Source organism: Mya arenaria, chromosome 5 (genome assembly GCF_026914265.1).
Source record: "Mya arenaria isolate MELC-2E11 chromosome 5, ASM2691426v1".
Lineage (NCBI taxonomy): Eukaryota > Metazoa > Mollusca > Bivalvia > Myida > Myidae > Mya > Mya arenaria.
Window position 1 is genome coordinate 69,286,238 of NC_069126.1, and position 20,860 is coordinate 69,307,097.

The following is a 20,860-nucleotide window of genomic DNA, read 5'->3' on the forward strand; positions in this document are numbered from 1 at the left end:
CAGCTGAACAGTGCCATGATGATACTGATGATGTGGCTGATGATACTGATGATGTGGATGCACCAGATAAACAACCAGGGACTGAATTAGGTACACTTATCTTTCTTGTAATGTGAGATGAATGGGTTCCTGATATTTGAGTCAAATTGCAATGAACTTTTGTTACACGATAAACCTTGGAATATATTTTTTTCTTAACTACAAGTTGCAAAGTGAATTCATATTGGTTGTCAATGGGTGTGCTATAAAAAACTTTCAATAGACTGGCCTCCAGTCTTGTGTGAGACAAAAATGTTGCAAGTGCCAAGTGTAAAATAACTTTGATACTAGGGATTTAAAGAACAGTATCATGTTTTGTCCAATGGTAACAACTTGTCCTCAATTGGAGGTGTTTGTGCTAGATTGTCCTCATTGGAGGTCATTCACACTGCAGTGTATTCAATATTTTTTCTTCCATTGTAATGTATAGTTTTGTTCTGCATTGAATGATTCTGTCACTTTTCAGTGATGTGATGTTTATTTGCATTGCAGCTGGACAGTGCCATGATGATACTGATGATGCTGATGATGATATGGGTACTGATGATGTGACTGATGATGCTGATAATGTGGCTGATGATGCTGATAATGTGGCTGATGATACTGATGATGTTGATGATGATGTGGATGCACCTGATAAACAACCAGGGACTGAATTAGGTACTCTAGTTAAATTGCAATTAACTTTTGTTACATGATAAGCCTTGTAATATATTTTTTCTTAACTACAAGTTGCAAAGTGAATTTATATTGGTAGTCAGTGGGTGTTCTATAAAAAAAACTTTCAATAGACTGGCCTCCAGTCTTGAGGGACAAAACTGCTGGAATTGCCAAGCGTAAAAGAAATTTGATACTAGAAGTATTAAAGAAAGGCTTTTATGTTTTGTACAATGGTAACAACTTGTCCTCAATTGGAGGTGTTTGTGCAAGACTGTCCTCAATTAGAGGTCATTCACACTGCAGTGTATTCAATATTTTTTCTTCCATTGTAATGTATAGTCTTGTTCTGCATTTAATGCTTCTGTCACTTTTCAGTGATGTGATGTTTATTTGCATTGCAGCTGAACAGTGCCATGATGATACTGATGATGTGGCTGATGATACTGATGATGTGGATGCACCCGATAAACAACCAGGGACTGAATTAGGTACACTTATCTTTCTTGTAATGTGAGATGAATGGGTTCCTGATATTTGAGTCAAATTGCAATGAACTTTTGTTACACGATAATCCTTGGAATATATTTTTTTCTTAACTACAAGTTGCAAAGTGAATTCATATTGGTTGTCAGTGGGTGTGCTATAAAAAAACTTTCAGTAGACTGGCCTCCAGTCTTGTGAAACAAAAATGTTGCAAGTGCCAAGTGTAAAAGGAATTTGATACTAGGGATTTAATGAACAGTATCATGTTTTGTCCAATGGTAACAACTTGTCCTCAATTGGAGGTGTTTGTGCTAGATTGTCCTCAATTGGAGGTCATTCACACTGCAGTGTATTTAATATTTTTTCTTCCATTGTAATGTATAGTCTTGTTCTGCATTTAATGCTTCTGTCACTTTTCAGTGATGTGATGTTTATTTGCATTGCAGCTGGACAGTGCCATGATGATACTGATGATGTGGCTGATGATACTGATGATGCTGATGATGATATGGATACTAATGATGTGGATTCACCTGATGCTTAACCAGGAACTGAAATAGGTACACTTATTTTGCTAAATTGGTGCCTGATTTTTGTTGATTTTTATATAGATTTGCTCTTGTTGTTGAAGAAGTAGTCTTGGAATGTAGTTTTCACAACGGTTGCAAAGTGATTGGAATCAAAGTGTCCATTTGGATGTCAATGGGTGTGTGATTAAAATTATGATAGAATATCAGTAATTAAAGACTGTCTTTTGATGTGATGACTATGTGTAATAATTTAAACAAATTTTGACAATTAATTTAAACATTTGAACGACCAGGGATATTTAAATCTGTTTGACAACATTCTAGTCTTTAGTTTAACACTCTCGGTTGTAGGTCATTGCATGTAAATATTTCATTAACCCAAATGTTTAATATCTACCGGTATGTGCTTTCAATCAGTAAAGGTGAGGACTTTTTTTAGTATTATGCTAACCACAGAACATAATCATATACCAGAGGGTCAATAGACAAAATAAATGTCATTTTGTTGCAACTAGTCCTTTTTCCCATGCAACTTGCGATGAGAGTTGTGCAGTAATAAAATTTCTCTCTATATGGAGGTCAATGAGTGTGTTTTAAGATAAATTATATCCTGCAATAAAAACACAAGACCATCAATATCTTATAACCAGTACAGCATTTTGATTAATTTGCTAGGCATTAAGGAAATTTGAAATACCTGAGATCTCATTACAGGTATGGTGTCTGCCAGACACTGTCTGGCCATATTGTCCTCAGAGGTCTTGATAATGCTCATCAATTTTATTCAAATACTAATTGTCAAGAGACACCTGTTTCATAATTAAAAATAACATTAACAAATATGCTAACCTTATTTGCTTTAATAATATGATTTTGTCTCCACAGGTCAGCTTGAAGCAGTCATATTTGCTGGGATTGTCACAAACCATGTAAGAACCATATCAAAATTTTGTAACAATTAAAAGTTTCAATTAATAAAGCTATTTTGATTTTAAAAAGTTTTATTTCTGTAGAAGCGTTTAGTGCGCTTTTGTGACCAGGCTGCTTTGTTGTCTTCCTTTGTGTACAATTAACCTTGTGTTACCACCATACGCTACAGAAAAAGGTGCTACTTGGCCATCTTATCACTGTTACGTACGCGTTCCAGATGAAGTCACTTTATTTATTTTAGTTTGTATTTAAACACAAAAGCACTCGGCCAATCACTTTTGCGTTTTCAACCATTAAATACAGTTACAATCTTGTTATCAGTTAATGCATTATCAATTTATCTATTTAGTAGTTAAAGGGTCTATTCACCAGATTGGCACCAAAATAAGTTTTTTTTCTGTAAGGAATCTCAGGACAATTAGTTAATAGAATGTTTTAAGCTTTGATATCATAATTGTAAAAAAAGTGCCAAAATGTTAAAAACAAATTGTTTCGGAGACCGGGTTTGAACATGTGTCGCCAAAATTGCAGTCTAGTGTCGCCAAAATTGCAGTCTAGTGTTGTAACCACTGTGCTACCAAGGCTTACTCCAAACGAGTGGTATATTTAAGCTATATACCTAACTTGGTAATATCATGTGATAACATCAACTAGCCAATCATGCATAAGGATTGAATTCTACTAGGTAGACATACCCAGTATACTTTTTTAATGGAAAAATACAAAATAACTGCTAAACTTAAATAAAGTGTAAACTATGTGGTACTTCGGTTAGTAAGTTTCAATGCATTCCATTGTACACATTAATACCAAGTTTATGTCAGTTTTCGACAATTTTCTTTTTTTCTTGCAAATTTTTCATCTGGTGCACAGTTGCTTTAAAGGAGTATCACTCAAAATTCATGTTTGTTGTACATGTGTTTGTAATTTTAAATAGTGTCACTTTAAGCATTAATAATTTTGTTTCTGAGCCAGTCTTATTTCTTAGTAAAAATATGCTGAGATCATCGCATATTGCTTCCTTTGTTTCATGCTATTGTTAATGTAATATCTGTGAAGTACATGCAGTTTGCCTTCCTCTAATTACAGGGATTCCTAAAGCTATTTCCAGAGCTGACATTGGCAGACAAACTAGAACATGCAGGCCTAGTTATTATTCCAACAGGTAATTTACTGTGCTTGATTACAACTTCTTCCCTCATTTTTTGTTGATGGAGAGACATACACAATACATTTATTAAAATGCAAAGAAGCGCATGATATTGGTTCTTGACATTTTGCATGTAGAATACAGAAACCTTTCAAACATGATTCATTATCTCTGTCAACCCAGCTGTCCTAAATATAAACAAATAATGGATTGTTGCAGGAATATATAGATGATTATTAGGCTTTAAATGCATATTAATGCACAGTTCATAGTTTCTGAAGCTTTAATATGATGGCTATATTAAAATTGATGTCTATTTCCAATTAATTTCCTCACACCTGCTGTCATCCCAAGTTTATGAATTATTATTAGTTTAGTATAGATAACTAAGTTTGTCTGTTGATCACTTAGGAAAAACAATTAGTGGAAGAAGCAAAAATGAGAATTGTTTACTTGGTGATTGGTTTTACAGTCACCATTATGAACTTGATCAAGGCTTTCCTTTTGTCCCAATATTCAAGAAATATTCAGTAATTTCCAATAGAAAATCTGATTTTGAAAGAGTGGAAGTAATGTTCACATAAAATGGTGTGTTCATAGAAATTGATTTCGATACACACCACTGTAATGTTTTTAAATTATAAAATTTCAAGTCTTGGCAATATTACATAATATAATATCATTTTAGCTCTACTGGCCTTTGGCCAGAAGAGCTTATGATGGTAATGTGTACATAGTATGTGCATCCATGCGTCTGTGCGTCTGTAAACAATTGCTTGTAAACACGATGCAGTCTTCAGTTTTGATTGTATCCTGATGAAACTTGTACAGTATTTAGATATCCATTAGAGCTTGGTTCCTTTCGAAAACCAGCCAGATCAGCCCATGCATGTCTAGATTATGGGCCTTGAAAGTATAAAAGTGTGCGTCTGTAAACAATTGCTTGTGAACATGATACAGTCTTCAGTTTTGATTGTATCTCGATGAAACTTGTACAGTATTTTGTACATATCCATTAAAGCTCGGTTGCTTTTGAAAAACAGCCAGATCCGCCCATGCATGCCTAGATAATGGGTCTTGAAAGTATAAAAAATGCTATTTTTAGCCAAGTCTACATGAGCGTAGTCTATTTTTAGCCAAGTTTACATGTAAAGTCACAATTGATTGTAAATGTTTGTTCAAATTATGCCCCTGGGGTCATAACTGGCCACTCCCAGGTTTCACAGGTTTGGTATACTTAAATTTGGAAATGTTAAAAACCTTTTTGGCTGAAACAGCTATGCAGAGCCTTGCTATTTTGAACAAGGCTTTATTTAGAGGTCCACTACCATGGTTGTTCAAATAATGCCCCTTGGGTCAAAACTGGCACTGCCCCGGGGGTCACAAGTTTCCTAGAAACTTATTTAAGAAATACTTTCAAAATCTTCTTGTTTCAAACCACAAGGCCCATACCTTTGATATTTGTTGTGGAGCATCATATGATGACCGTCTAGCAAAACATTTGAAATTATGCCCTTTGGGCAAAAGCTGGCCCCACCTTTTTTGACTTACTTTTTAGCTCCACTGGCCGAAGGCCATGGAGCTTATGTCGTCACAGATTGTCCGTCGTGAGTGCGTGCGTGCGTGCGTGCGTGCGTGCGTGCGTGCGTGCGTGCGTAAACTTTTACTTTAAACGACATCTCCTCTGAAACTGATAAGCGGATTTTGACAAAACTTCACAGGAATGTTCCTTTGGTGGTCCTTTACCAAAATTGCTCAAATGGTTCCGGTCCATTGCACAATATGGCCGCCAGAGCTAAAAATAGCAAAATCTTTAAACGACATCTCCTCTAAAACGGTTCGGCAGATTTTGATGTAACTTGACAGTAATGTTCCTTGGTTGGTCCTTTATTAAAATTGCTCAAATGGTTCTGGTCCATTGCACAATATGGCCGCCACAGCTAAAAATAGCAAAATCTTTAAACGACATCTCATCTGAAACGGATAGGCAGATTTTGATGAAACTTGACAGAATTGTTCCTTGGGTGGTCCTTAACCAAAATTGCTCAAATGGTTCCGGTCCGCTGCACAACATGGCTGCCAGGGCATAAAAATAGAAAAACCTTTAAAGAACATCTTCTCAGAAACCGATGATCAGATTTTGATGAAACTTAACAGAAATGTTCCTTGGATGGTCCTTTACCAAAATTGCTCAAATGGTTCCGGTCCATTGCACAATATGGCCGCCAGAGCTAAAAATAGCAAATCTTTAAACGACATCTCCTCTGAAACGGTTCGGCAGATTTTGATGAAACTTGACAGTAATGTTCCTTGGGTGGTCCTTTATTAAAATTGCTCAAATGGTTCTGGTCCATTGCACAATATGGCCGCCACAGCTAAAAATAGCAAAATCTTTAAACGACATCTCCTCTGAAACGGATAGGCAGATTTTGATGAAACTTGACAGAATTGTTCCTTGGGTGGTCTTAACCAAAATTGCTCAAATGGTTCCGGTCCGCTGCACAACATGGCTGCCAGGGCAAAAAAATAGAAAAACCTTTAAAGAACATCTTCTCAGAAACCGATGATCAGATTTTGATGAAACTTAACAGAAATGTTCCTTGGATGGTCCTTTACCAAAATTGCTCAAATGGTTCCGGTCCATTGCACAATATGGCCGCCAGAGCTAAAAATAGCAAAATCTTTAAACGACATCTCCTCTAAAACGGTTCGGCAGATTTTGATGAAACTTGACAGTAATGTTTCTTGGGTGGTCCTTTATTAAAATTGCTCAAATGGTTCTGGTCCATTGCACAATATGGCCGCCACAGCTAAAAATAGCAAAATCTTTAAACGACATCTCCTCTGAAACGGATAGGCATATTTTGATGAAACTTGACAGAATTGTACCTTGGGTGGTCCTTAACCAAAATTGCTCAAATGGTTCCGGTCCGCTGCACAACATGGCTGCCAGGGCAAAAAAATAGAAAAACCTTTAAAGAACATCTTCTCAGAAACCGATGATCAGATTTTGATGAAACTACTAGAAATGTTCCTTGGATGGTCCTTTACCAAAATTGCTCAAATGGTTCCGGTCCATTGCACAATATGGCCGCCAGAGCTAAAAATAGCAAAATCTTTAAACGACATCTCCTCTGAAACGGTTCGGCAGATTTTGATGAAACTTGACAGTAATGTTCCTTGGGTGGTCCTTTATTAAAATTGCTCAAATGGTTCTGGTCCATTGCACAATATGGCCGCCACAGCTAAAAATAGCAAAATCTTTAAACGACATCTCCTCTGAAACGGATAGGCAGATTTTGATGAAACTTGACAGAATTGTTCCTTGGGTGGTCCTTAACCGAAATTGCTCAAATGGTTCCGGTCCGCTGCACAACATAGCTGCCAGGACAAAAAAATAGAAAAACCTTTAAAGAACATCTCAGAAACCGATGATCAGATTTTGATGAAACTTAACAGAAATGTTCCTTGGATGGTCATTAACCAAAATTTGTTAAATGGTTCCAGTCCACTGCACACCATGGCTGCCAGAGCTAAAAAATAAAAAAAAACTTTATACTACTTGTCGTCGAAACCGATGACCTTTTTTCGATAAAACTTGACAGAAATGTTTGTTTGGTGCTCCTTTACTCAAATTGCCCAAATCATTTCAGTCAACTGCACAACATGGCAGCCAGAGCTATTAAAGTAAAAATTTTTTTTAAATAACTTCTCCTCAAAAATTGATGATTGTATTTCTATGAAACTTGACGAAAATGTTCGTTAGGTGGTCTTTGCTTGAACCTTTTGGCCAGTGGAGCACAGGCACTGATGTGCCTCTTGTTAATTTTTAAAGCTACAACAATAAAATTTTGACCATGTGCACAGTTTTGCAAACGAGCATCAATGATGTCCTCCAATGACTTTGACTTTTTGACCAACTTTTTTATTTTTAAAGCTACAGAAATTAAATTTTGACCATGAGTACAGTTTTGAAAGCAAATATTTTTTACCCTCAGATTACCTTTACTTGGCACATATTAAAGAAGTTCATGCAACTAATCTGCTTACAACACTTTCTGTCCTCACTGTTTTTTAGCTAACCTAAACACAAAAAGTGAACTATATATTTGTTGCCTATTACTCATACGTACATGCTCTGGATTGAAAATTACCACAAGAGCCATGCCAGTAGAGCATAGGCCCTTTTGGGCCTCTTGTTTTACACTGTACCACTGTTTTGATTAGCTATGTTTTATCATTGGAATAATTTATTAATTTTTAGCTCGACTATTTGAACAATATGGAGAGCTAAACTACTCACCCAAGCGTCGGCGTCACACCTTGGTTAAGGTTTTGCGTGCAAGCACACAAAGGTTAATATTTCAGCAACTACTTGAGGTATTGCATTGAGGCTTTACACAGTGGTACTCAACCATCAAACCTACTTAATTAACCAAGTTAGATAACTCTAGTTTGCATTTAATGCAAATAATTGCCCTTTATTATTAGAATTAGAAATTCTGGTTAAGGTTTTGTGTGCAAGCACACATTATTTTAATATCCAAGCAACTACTTGAGGTATTGCATTGAGACTCGATACAATGGTACTCAACCATCCAACCTACTTCATTAACCAAGTTAGATAACTCTAGTTTGCATTTGATGCAAATAATTGCCCTTTATTATTAGACTTAGAAATTCTGGTTAAGGTTTTGTGTGCAATTTTGATATCCAAGCAACTACTTGAGGTATTGCATTGAGACTCGATACAATGGTACTCAACCATCAAACCTACTTAATTAACCAAGTAAGATAACTCTAGTTTGCATTTAATGCAAATAATTGCCCTTTATTTTTAGACTTAGAAATTCTGGTTAAGGTTTTGTGTGCAAGCACACATTATTTTAAAATCCAAGCAACTACTTGAGGTATTGCATTGAGACTTGATACAATTGTACTCAACCATCAAACCTACTTAATTAACCAAGTTTGATAACTCTAGTTTGCATTTAATGCAAATAATTGCCCCTTATTATTTGACTTAATAATTTGGCGAATACATCATGTATTGCATTGAATCTTTATACATGGCTCCCAACCATTTAACCTTCTTCTTTAATCAAGTAAGATAATTCTATCTTTCATATTATATAATTTTGCCCCTTTATTATGCGACTTAGAAATTCTGGTTAAGGTCTTGCATGTTAGCACACATAGGATAATATCTCAGCAACTACTTGATGTATTGCATTGAGACTTTATACAATGGTATTCAACCATTCAACGTAATTGAATAACCAAGATAGATAACTGTATTTTGCAAATAATGGCCCTTTATTATTAGACTTAAAAATTCTGGTTGAAATTTTCCATGTAACCAAATTTATGTTAATATCTCAGCACATCATGTATTGCATTGAAATCTAATCTAACAGTGATCCATGCATGTTTCGCCAAAACTTTTCAATCCTTACACTGAAAAGCGGCGGAATAGTCGAGCGCGCTGTCTCTGTGACAGCTCTTGTTTTTTGTATTTCACACCAAATAAATTGTTAATTTTATGGTTGTCTTCAATGGGAACCCTTCTCTTTAACATCATTTTACAATTTATAAGGTATCTGTCTTCTTTGGCCTGATGTTTTTAGTTTTGTCTGAAGAAGAGTCAGGATTGGGCTGAGCTTTACTCACCTTGCCAGATAAATTCAACCTTGTGAAGACACAACAATTTTATACTGAAAGGTTAATCAATCTTTATTTCAGACAAACATTTCATTACACCCAGCCATACTTCAGAGGTTTTTAAGGCTCTTGTTGGGCGAAAGAGGATGATTATTAGTAACCGATGGGTGACAGATTCAGTTATGATGGGAAACCTTCAGGACAAGGTATACATATCTTTCTTTCTTTTTTATAATGTACAGGCCTTCCAGCGTTCCTACTTTTTCCTAAATTTTCTAAAAAACTCCTACTATTCCTACTTTTTTGAAAATATAGTCCGCAAAAATATTAAAGTTTGATCTTTGTGCTAGTTTTATTTGCAGAAAATGAACAAAAGATATCAAACTGGCTGGTTTCTGTTGTTGAAAGGTGTGGCAACATGTTCCACTTTGACTTGCATCATTTTTCACCCACACAGTTCAGCAACAGACTGACCAAGCATCATTCACTAAAATATTCAATGTGGCATATAGAATGGTATGATTTTGCATTAAAAACATCTCCTCTAGGTAAGTTAATAGCTATAAATAATTACATATTTAACCAAAAATATTCTTACTTTTCCTACTTTTTTTGTAAAAAATATTCCTACTATTTCCTTCTTTTCTGTCAGAAAATGTCTTACTTTTTTCCTACTTTTTTGTTTGTGGCTGCTGGAAGGCCTGAATGTATAGCTTTAAGTTAATACCAATCTATTATTTCCTTGTTTATGTTTAAATTGAACCCTCTTTGTTATATTGTAAGACATGTAATTGATCTCTTGCCAAAAAGCTTGAAAGTGAAAATTTCTTGTGTTTTTGGTGTGCTATTTTTCCCTACTTTTCCAGAACAATCCTAGTACTCAATATTTCAGAGAAAAAAAATAAATGCAATACACCAAAATGTATCATTCTGGAGTGAAAATAGCTAAAAAATCTTTTTACCTACTTTTCTCTTAGTTTACTGTGAGCTTGAGGACCTGTTACTATTTTGAATTTTGCATTTTGTAGACAAAGTATGTAGTCAAGGGTACCGACAAATTTGGTAGATGGGGCAAGACAGAGAACTACTCTGACTTTGAGTACCAAATTGGAAATGGGCGGTTTGTTGATATAACTGTAGGTAAGTAGCGTTCACCCAGATGAAATATAACTGTGTATGTTTCTATTGTCCTGTCACTAACATATGCTTTTACATAAGAGCAGTGTATGAAATTAACTTAAATAATGCAATAATGAATTAGTCCATTGACTTTCAAAATGCTGTTGCTGCAGTAGTTCTTTATAGCCAAACTAGGACAACAAAGTATTTATACCAAGCAATTGTGCTATTGGAATTATTATTTCATAGCCTTGTGTCCATTTTTAACGCCATTGGACTAGCATTTATTTTGCACTGTAAGTGGTTGCAGTATTGATTCATGTCTATTCTATGCTGAAAATCTAATGATTTTTTTAGCTCGACTATTCGAAGAATAGGTGGGCTATACTACTCGCCCCAGCATCGGCGTCGGCGTCTGGTTAAAGTTTTAGGGCAAGTTGGGATTTTCACTTATAAGTCCAATACCCTACATTCAATTGACTTAATACTTCACACAGTTGTTCAGGGCCATCACATGATGAGGTTAGATAACTCCATATCCTTAATACAAATTATTGCCCCTGATTGACTTAGGTTAAAGTTTTAGGCAAGTAAAAGTTAAGGGCAAGTTGGGATTTTAATAAAAAAAACTTCTATACCGTTCATTAAATGCACTTAAGAAAATTCAAAATTATTTACGACCATCTTACAACAAGAAACATAACTCCGTTTTAAGCCTAAATACAAATTATGGCCCTTGATTTTTTTATTATTATTTTTTAATTTCCTTTGAAAGGCATATTTGTATATTCTTAACCACATTTTCATAATGGGAAATCAAGTTATTTGAATGACTTGCTTCATTGTTTGGGCATGCTGGTGTGAGGGCAGCATCAAAGTCACCTTATGTATCGAATAAATATAGTTAGGTTTGACATAAAGAGACTAAACTTGGAAATATTACATCGTTATTGTACAACTACACGTACAGTCAAAGTCAAAGCGGCGTAGTCGAGCGCGCTGTCTTACGGCAGCTCTTGTTAGATTACTGATTAAGTTGATATACTTGTTTACACTTACAAGAAAATAGGTCGATTAGATAAGTAACTGATATAATAAGTTATTTGAGTTATCTTAAATCATTAAATTTTTATCTGTTGTTTGTTTATATTAAATGATTATTTCTTTCACATTTAGTATGATCAGATATTCAATTGTAATTCAGATGGTATCAGACATATGTTGAATGCCATGGTGGGAGAGAGCAGCTTCATAGAACACCAGATACCGTATATATATGTGCAGATGATGAGCTCCTTACATCAGGTTTGTGAAAAGCAATTTACTTGGTAAAAAAGGTAAAGAATAGCTTTCTAGGAGTAACTTTGATTTTTGCAAGAACTGAATATTGATCGCATAGATTCTGCCTGTAACTTTAGGATTGAACCGAACATGCTTATGCAGTGAAAGGTTTACAACTAAAATATCTTATTAAAACAGGGTCCTAGCTATTTAAAAATTCTGAGGCAGACATTTTTATATCGGGTTTCTGCTCTTTTCCTCCTGACTAACTAACTGCAAAGGGTAATAGTTAAACAAATGCGAGGTAGGAATGGCTCAGCGGTCGCCATTAGACCAAAAGGAGCCGTGTTCGATCCCCAGTCAGGGAATATTCTCGTGGTCTCAGTACTGGTGAGTTAGACCCATGAAGCGTCCCCAAGAGCAATTCCAAAAATTATCACAAAAGTCATGTATTGCATGTAACATCTAGTTATCTAGTTATGGCCCTATAGTGTGAGTGAATAATTGTCTTAATTTTGTGTCCCACATGCACCCACACAAATGAAAGTTTATAGCAATGTTGTCCAGCATTGACTGTTCTGCTTTAGCTATTTGCTTTTATTTTCCACTTTGTCTTATCAAATTTACAGCCTTGATTGATGACTTTGTACCATTTCTGTGTCAATATGGGATCTGGGGGTATTTATCACTCCTACGATGGTTCTTATTGAACTTTTCTGGTGAATTCAGCTGTACAAACCCTCTGACTTTTGGTTGCTGTTATTCAGGAAGCCTCTGTGCCCTCGGGTTGGATTTTTCTATACAGACCAGAAACACATGACATACTATTATTCTGGTATATCAATGTTATCATAAAGAAATTTAAAATAGTTTCTACCAGTAACTGTATTTTATGCTTTTCAGATCACTGTGTCTCTAAGGAATGGATTTTTCAGTGCATAACTGATGGAGTTGTGTTATCAACTGGCCATTTCCTTAAAACGAACTCGACAGTGGATAGTAATTACATTAGTGAAAGTGATGCAGCATCATCTGTTGTAAGTTTTAAGGGCCTGAAAGAGGTTTCCAATATTACTGTTCAAACTACAAGATCTAAATCTGGACAAAAAGTGATTAAAATGCTATGCTGTGTTTACTGTGAGACACTTACACCAAAACTTGCCAGGCATTGCGAAACTTTCCATTCAACTGAACTGGAAGTAGCCCGAGCTTTAAGCCTTCCAAAAAAGTCAGCAGAAAGAAGAAGGGCATGGGCAAAGTTGGCTGCCAAAGGAAGTTATGTTCATAACTCAGAAGTAAAAATTAAAGGTTCTGGGGTGTTGATACCAAAGTACAGACCACGAAAAACCAAGAAAAGTAGAGAATATTTGTCATGTGAGTTCTGCAAGGCAGAGATTGTTTCGACAGTTATGTGGAAACACCACAAAGCCTGCCCATCAAAGGAATCATATGAAAAAAGTGATGCTCCAGTGAAGAATTCAAGACTTTTACTTCCCATTGATAGACAGTGCTCAGAAGAATTCAGGAAAAATGTTCTAAACAAAATGAAGAATGACATCATCACAGTAAAGGTAAAAACGGATCCCCTAATTATTCAGTTTGGTGAGCGAAAATATGAGAGAACTGGGAAACATGCTCATACACACCAGTATATATCTCAGAAACTAAGGGTCTTGGGGCGCCTTGTGTTATCTGTCACAGAGATGGATTCTCATATTACAAAACTATCACAATGTTTATCTGCACAAAAATGGGAACTGCTTCTCGATGGAATAAAGCATGTTGCCAATTATGACAAACTGTCACAAACATTCAGTAAGCCATCCCTTGCTCAAAAACTTGGTCATTATCTGAAAAAATGTGCAAAGATCGTGAAAAATAATGCCCGAAAACTTGGAGAAAATGAAACTGCTGAAGTAATCAATGACTTTCTTGAGGTTTACGATGATGAGTGGACAGACAGAATAGGCAGCCAGGCTTTTGCATCACAGGCAGATGCAAATTACAACAAAGTCCAACGTTTACCATTGGTTCAAGACGTTCAAAAACTTAACATATTCATAAAGAAACAAATCCAGCAGACCATTGAGGCATCAGAACCGGATGACATAAAACTTACAAAATTATCCAAACTTTGCCTTGCAGATATAATACTGTTCAATCGGAAAAGATCTGGAGAGGCACAAAGACTGACTAGTGATGCATACACAAAAGCAACTTCAGCTGATACTCCGGTAGATGAAGATGTGAAAGGTTGTCTTACCAAATTTGAACAAAGTCTTTGTGAAAACCACATGAGGATAGAAACACGTGGAAAAAAGGGTCGGAAGGTCGCTGTTCTTCTGACCAATGACATGAAGGAAAATATTGACTACATGTTGTCACTGAAAAACGAAAACACAGAGTTTATTTTCCAGTCACCAAACACAAGATTTCCAATGCGCGGAACAGCTGCACTCAGAAAAGTGGCCCTAGAAGCAGGCTTAAACAATCCGTCTTCAATTACTTCTACCTCATTAAGAAAACAGCTCGCAACATTGTCACAGTTGTTAAACCTAGGTCACAATGATCAAGATGTCTTAGCTAAATTCATGGGCCATGACATAAATGTGCACAGAGAATACTACCGTCTTCCTCAAAGTACTCTTGAAATCGCAAAGGTTTCAAAAGTATTACATGCAATCAACTCTGGCACCATAGGACGTCTACAGGGCAAAGACCTTGATGAGATCGATACCATGGAACCATTAGGTATATATATATACTTTATTCAATATATCCTTACCTATATCATGTACCAGGTATTAACAGCACAAGTTAATTGTGTTCTCTCCTTTGCTTCGACATGACAAACAGGGCTTTGCCATGGATCAAGGCCTGCTAAAATGTTCATGTAGCATCAAGCACAGCTATGTATTAACTTCATAAATTGTTCAATTTATTTATTCATACATGGCTTGTCTTTATATTCAAGCTGTATTTTGAAACAGTGTATATACTGCACTATTATATTAAACTGCCACGTGTGCATGCAATACAGAACATGTTATGCCTGGGGATGAAATATACTTTTTCAGTGACTGTGTAATTATTCACCTGTTTAAAGATGTTAATATTTATTCAAAATACCAAGTGATCTTTGGCAGCTACACAAAATGTTGCATAACTTGTTAAATCATAGTTATTAAAATAATGTATACATGTCTGTGTTTAGTTGGGCAGGAGTGAGCATCAAACTCACCTTTGAAACTCAATATCTTTAGTTACATTTGACTTATTCCAACCAAACTTGGTATGTACATGTAAAAGTATTTATGAAATGTTTCCTAAGATTACAATTTGTTAAAAAAGCAATTCAATAATAAAAAAAAATCAATGACACAAAGCATTTGTAAATACTGGATTTAGCCAGTTGTCACCAATTATGTTTAATTTTAACTTTCAAGGCTGAACTAATTATTTGGATTTTATAAAAAAATAAATACATTTTGCCATACTGAACAATTTTTTGGTATCATTGGAATTTTATTGGATTTTTAACAAATTATTGTATCAACATCTTATTTGTCTAGTGAGTTTACTTTCCATGTAAACTTGTTACTTAACTCAAAAACTCATTTCTCAGCATCAAATTTTGTTGCTTCAATAAAATCATTGATGATGATGCATGTTCTGTAAAAACATATGTCCACTGACAGGGGTTTTTGACCAAAAATTATTCTATGGAGTAATTGGACCTCGAATAACATTTAAATTATACAGCTTTCTTCTTATGTCAACTTTAAAGATAAAAAAGAATAATTTGCTCAAGCAGAATCAATTTTTGAAGTAAGATCTTCCTTTTTGGGAAAAATATCTGTGATTTGTGAAAACAATATCTGGAAATTGGGAAAAAATGCCATTTTTCCCAATTGTGAAGAAGCCTTATTTCGGCCCCTAGCAAAGAAGGTGAAAAAGCCCTGACTGATGAGAATTGATTTATTTACTATTCCAATAAGTATTAATGTCCCCTTTAGCGTTTTGTGGTTGGTCACAACTTTACACCAAACATACCATCTTCTATAATAGCTGGGACAAAACTGGCTGAAGTTTTTGTCGATCATTGAAACCTTGGTTACCTTTGAATTGAAGTGTTTATTGTTTTCTGTTAGCACACCTCAATTTATAGGTTACTACTTTAAATGAGTTTGCTTACCGTGCCAATTTTATTGTACAGATTCTGAAATTAATTAATTACAAGGTTATAAGTGCAAACACATCATTTTTAATACAGGTCATCTTTATTTATTGACTTGCAGAAGCAGAACAACCCAGTAGTGATGATGATGATGATGATGATAATGTTGATCATGAGGAGGAGGATGATAATCATCATGTTGAAGGTTCCTTGACTGTATGCGGATCCATCTCAAGCAGCACTGACAGCGATGATGACTTCATTATTAAAAAAAAAAAAACTTTTGGTATGAAAAGCTTGGGTTTTTCTTGATTAATGTGTTGTAATCAAAATTTTACCGTAAGGCCACTTTTAAACCTAGTGTAATTTAATCCGATATTTTAGAAAAAATAAGATACTGCCATGTTGTCTGTAATTAACAGTTCATACATTTAAGTCATAGATTGAGACAAATGATGATGATCAATAATCCTGTATTCCTACCTCTTGGCTTATTAAGCTTGAAGTTTGACTTCATATTGCTCTTTTGTCCAAATGTAGAATGTAAGAAAAGAAATATTCTTGAATTCCTGATAGATTGCTGTCTATATACATGGAATAACAATAATATTGTGGCACCTTACAACTTCATTCATATGGCCACTCCAGTACTTTCACATCCTCCAAGATTCTCCCTATTGCAAATTCTGTCCTAGGCTACTGAAATTGATAAAAACAAGTTTTAATATATATACTCCTAGAGAAGGATATATATGTGTTATAATTAATTGTCGTATAGAGGAATGTCAAGCATACACTATCATATTCTAGTCCCCCCCCCCCCACAGTGCCAGGTTAATGCATAGGTTTTGTCTTCGCATGAAGAATAGCGGGGAATGGACCTTACCTGGGGTGCGGGGGCATTTGAAAATCCCTGCTATTCCCTGGACCTGTGGGGCCGTGGTTACAATTGACTGGTGCATTATACAGTGATTTTTGTCTATGTACACGAGAGTCTGTATTTCTGTGTTTTAGGCAAAAAAAGAACTGCTGCAGTCAGAACACCTTGGAGCCAGCCAGAAAAAGCAGTTGTAGAAAATGGACTTAAAAGTGCTTTAAGCTTAATATTCTACCAAAAAAACTAGAATGTCTTGAACTAATAAAGAAGAATCCAATTCTTGCCAGTCGATCATGGACAATGGTGAAAGGGTACGTTAGAACTCGGCAACTGGCCCTGCAAAAGGCTCATCAAAAAGCCAACAAATAAAAAAAGGGACACTTTAAAGATGCATTCTTACTCCCAAATAAGATTTAAAATGATTAATAATATTGTTTTAATATTCCAAAAAAGATGAATAAATGTTGAAAACAATGCTTCTTATGAAGGATAGCGAGTTTAATTTGTAAGAATGAGCATAAAATACGGTATTTCTACCTTTGGAGCTTAAGTAGACCACAGTAAATCTTTTAGCATTCACCAATCATTTAATATTTTTGCGCTTTTTGCTATTAAATATATGGTTACAATCTTGTTATTATACCCCCACAAACGAAGTTTGAGGGGGTATATAGGAGTGAGCTTGTCGGTCGGTCAGTCGGTCTGTCTGTCGGTCGGTCTGTCGGTTTCCATGGTTTCTGGACGATCCCTCATGAAAGGCTAGACAGATTTGGAAAAATATTTGGTACACAGGTGTAACATCAGAATATACAGGTGAAGTTCGAAAATGGGGCTGGTGGGGCCAAGGTCAAGGTCACTGTTACTAAAAAAAGAAAAACGGTTTCCGGATGATAACTCATGAAAGGCTAGACGGATTTGAACAATTTTTGGTACACAGGTGTAACATCAGAAGATACAGATCAAGTTAGTGAGCTTGTCGGTCGGTCTGTCGGTCGGTCGGTTTTCATGGTTTCCGGACGATAACTCATGAAAGGCTAGACAGATTTAAAAAAAATTTGGTACACAGGTGTAACATCAGAAGATACAGGTCAAGTTCGATATTGGGGCTGGTGGGGCCAAGGTCACTGTTACTAAAAATAGAAAAATGGTTTCCGGACGATAAATCATCAAAGGCTTGACAGATTTGAACATTTTTTGGTACACAGGTGTAACATCAGAAGATACAGGTCAAGTTCGATATTGGGGCTGGTGGGGCCAAGGTCAAGGTCACTGTTACTAAAAATAGAAAAATGGTTTATGCTTCATAACTTTAATTGGGCATGAGATATTGTGATGAAACTTGCTGTATAGGCAGCCTCTGTGAAGACAATGCTTGTGGTTGAAAATGGGGCCAGTGGAGTAAAGGTTTTTGTGCACTGTTACGAAAATAGAAAAACGGTTTCCGGACAAACAATACATGCATGATAAAAGAAGATGCAGTGTGCAGTAACCTTGGAGTTATGGCCTCTTTTCAAAGGAATTGATTGTCATTCCTGTTTCCAGGCGGCATTTGGGAGTATTCGTCACTCCTGTGACAGCTCTAGTCAGTAATTAATATATTTCATAAATGCATTATTTAGTAAATAGTTAAAGATTTATCAGTCAAAATGTATGTTTGTTATACATGTGTATGCATTGAAAGTGTCACTTTAAATAATAGAATACCGGTAGACTAGATTTTAGCTTTATAGCTGAATACTGTCAGTGATTGACATGTTCTTTGGATATTGTTCTATTTTGTGTGTAGTTCAACAATTAAGAATTGGAGTTTGAATATGTATAATTTGTGTTGCCTTGTGGAAGCCACAATAAGTCCATTTATGCACCTTTTTTGATATTGCCCTTTCTTAAATTGTCATAGCTAAAGCTGCACTCTCACAGATGTACCATTTTTACAACTTTTTTATTTTTTGTCTTGAAAAGAGCAAATGTTTGCGTTAATATCTGCAAACCAATGATAAAAGATTGCTGACAAAAAATCAGATCACAGATTTTCATATTTGTGTTTGAAAAATAATGTTTAATGGCTTAAACCGTTTAAACAGTGTAAGAAAAATACATAAAACATCAATTTTTGAACTTAAATATTAGAATCTGCAATCTAATTTTTTGTAAGCAGTCTTGTATAACTGGTTTCCATGGATTTTTGCAAAAATTGGCTCGTTTCAAAACAAAAAATATAAACTTGTCAAAACATTCAATCTGTGAGAGCGCAGCTTTAATATTTGTCTAGAGCAAACATTCTAAAAGTCTTTGAGATATCAAGATAGGCATGTGTGGTGTTTTTCAATGTAAATTTATCTATCAGTAATTTTATTAAATTAACTAGTTCAACAACTACCTACTTACACTTATAGCGTGACTACATCATATCCATATTACAAGTTGGCAGAAAAATCACGGCTGTTGGCGTCATTCTATTAGTGACCATCCTTTTACCTGTGTTCTCTAGTACTCTGTGAATAACTAGAAAGGATTTGTTTTTAATTTCAATTTCTGCTTTTCAGTAAAAAAATAACATTCAATGCAATATTTTGAATGAAATCAGCTTAGGGCTATTCCATTTAAATATATAACCCCCCTGGGGAAGTCACTTTTAAAAAATACCACCCCCTGCAGAAACAAATTTACCCTTTTTGTGGTCCAAATTAGCGAAAAAAACGCCCACCTGTATACTATTTAAATATCCCCCCCTCAACCGTGGGTAATTATATGTTTTACTGGAATAGCCCGTATTTAATATTAATCAGATTGTAATGTTTTAGTCACGTTAAGGATTTGCCTGCCTAAATTACTATATACTTTGATTGTAATTTCAAGACTATTTCTTTGTTATTTTTCATTGAGTTTTCGTTATTTCATATACATTAAATAAGTTTAAATGTAGGGTTACCTGACATTTTATAAATTTTCTCCAAAAGTAGATGGTTACCCTGCATAAATTATTGTTCAATTTATTCTGCATATATTTAAGGAAATATTTGAATTAATAATTAAACTATATGGTGGCAGAAGTGAAAAAAAGAATAAGAATACTGTATCAGTGTTGCCTTCAGTAATATACAAATGAGGTGTTGTTGGATAAATTTTAATGAAATGCAATGCATGAACCTGTCAAAACAAAAATGTATTCTCTGTAGTCTATTAAACATTAAGCTATGTTTTATTTTGAATTGTCTCTAGAGCCAATGAAAGAAGATTTGTTTATCATTGAAATTTAATATGCATTAATTTTTGTTAAAGAAAATATTTTTTCAGAAGAACTATTAAAGCCTTGTTATTGTGATAAGCTTTGATACCTGTCAGAGCTGTGAGTAAAGCCTTTAATCTAGGACAGTAACTAAATCAATATTTAAAGATGATTATGGGACAATATGCACGTGTACAGCGAGGGGCATATAACTCTCGCTTTAATTCATGAGTTATGCCTCATGTTCAACTGAGAAAACAGACGAGCGTTGGTGTTCTCTCCATGGCGCTCTTGTTGATCTAGTTAAGATGAAGATTTAATGTAAAAGTGAAGATATGCCTTGTAAAATATTTTTACAAGGCAGGGAAAAGCCGATAAACAAGTCGAGAAATTAATAACTTTCATAGTGATTGTTGTGTAAATGGTTAGTAATAAAATTATTGAATTTAAACATATTTTCTTAAACAGTAGTGCGAGTTCTGCTCTTGTGAGCTTAATATTATGTACTAATTTAATATCTGGCTACTGATATGTACGTATTTTACAGATCCGGGGAGCATGTAATGTATCCGAGGTTCGTTTTGAGAAGTATTTGTATCCATGTTTCAGCAATAGGCTGATTATTTGCGTATTTATGTATTCGTTTTTAACACCTTGCTTGTAGCACTTGACCAGCTATTGTAATATTTGCATGCATCACTTCGGTGTTATCCATCTGAAGTTG

The 20,860-nt window shown here is 35.1% G+C and overlaps 1 protein-coding gene and 1 long non-coding RNA gene across 2 annotated transcripts; both read left to right on the forward strand.

The window, feature by feature from the left end:
- The first annotated feature begins 16 nt into the window (after positions 1-16).
- Positions 17-1,175, forward strand: LOC128234125 (uncharacterized). The gene is made up of 3 exons (XR_008260879.1): positions 17-90; positions 532-699; positions 1,101-1,175. It is a non-coding gene; the product is annotated as an uncharacterized LOC128234125 (long non-coding RNA).
- Positions 1,176-2,094: 919 nt separating this feature from the next.
- On the forward strand, positions 2,095-18,899 carry LOC128235921 (uncharacterized). The gene is made up of 10 exons (XM_052950709.1): positions 2,095-2,134; positions 2,598-2,641; positions 3,732-3,807; positions 9,535-9,659; positions 10,482-10,593; positions 11,777-11,877; positions 12,621-12,639; positions 12,757-14,604; positions 16,152-16,316; positions 17,045-18,899. Exons 1-10 carry the CDS (start codon positions 2,095-2,097, stop codon positions 17,152-17,154), a joined length of 2,640 nt encoding a protein of 879 aa, XP_052806669.1. The 3' UTR covers positions 17,155-18,899.
- The last annotated feature ends 1,961 nt before the right edge of the window (positions 18,900-20,860 follow it).

Excerpts from the sequence above, each read along its gene's own strand:
- LOC128235921 (XM_052950709.1), top strand. The coding sequence starts at position 2,095 with ATGTTTAATATCTACCGGTATGTGCTTTCAATCAGTAAAG. Across the intron at positions 9,660-10,481 it reads TGGGAAACCTTCAGGACAAG|ACAAAGTATGTAGTCAAGGG; the intron begins GTATACATATCT and ends TGCATTTTGTAG. Across the intron at positions 14,605-16,151 it reads CGATACCATGGAACCATTAG|AAGCAGAACAACCCAGTAGT; the intron begins GTATATATATAT and ends ATTGACTTGCAG.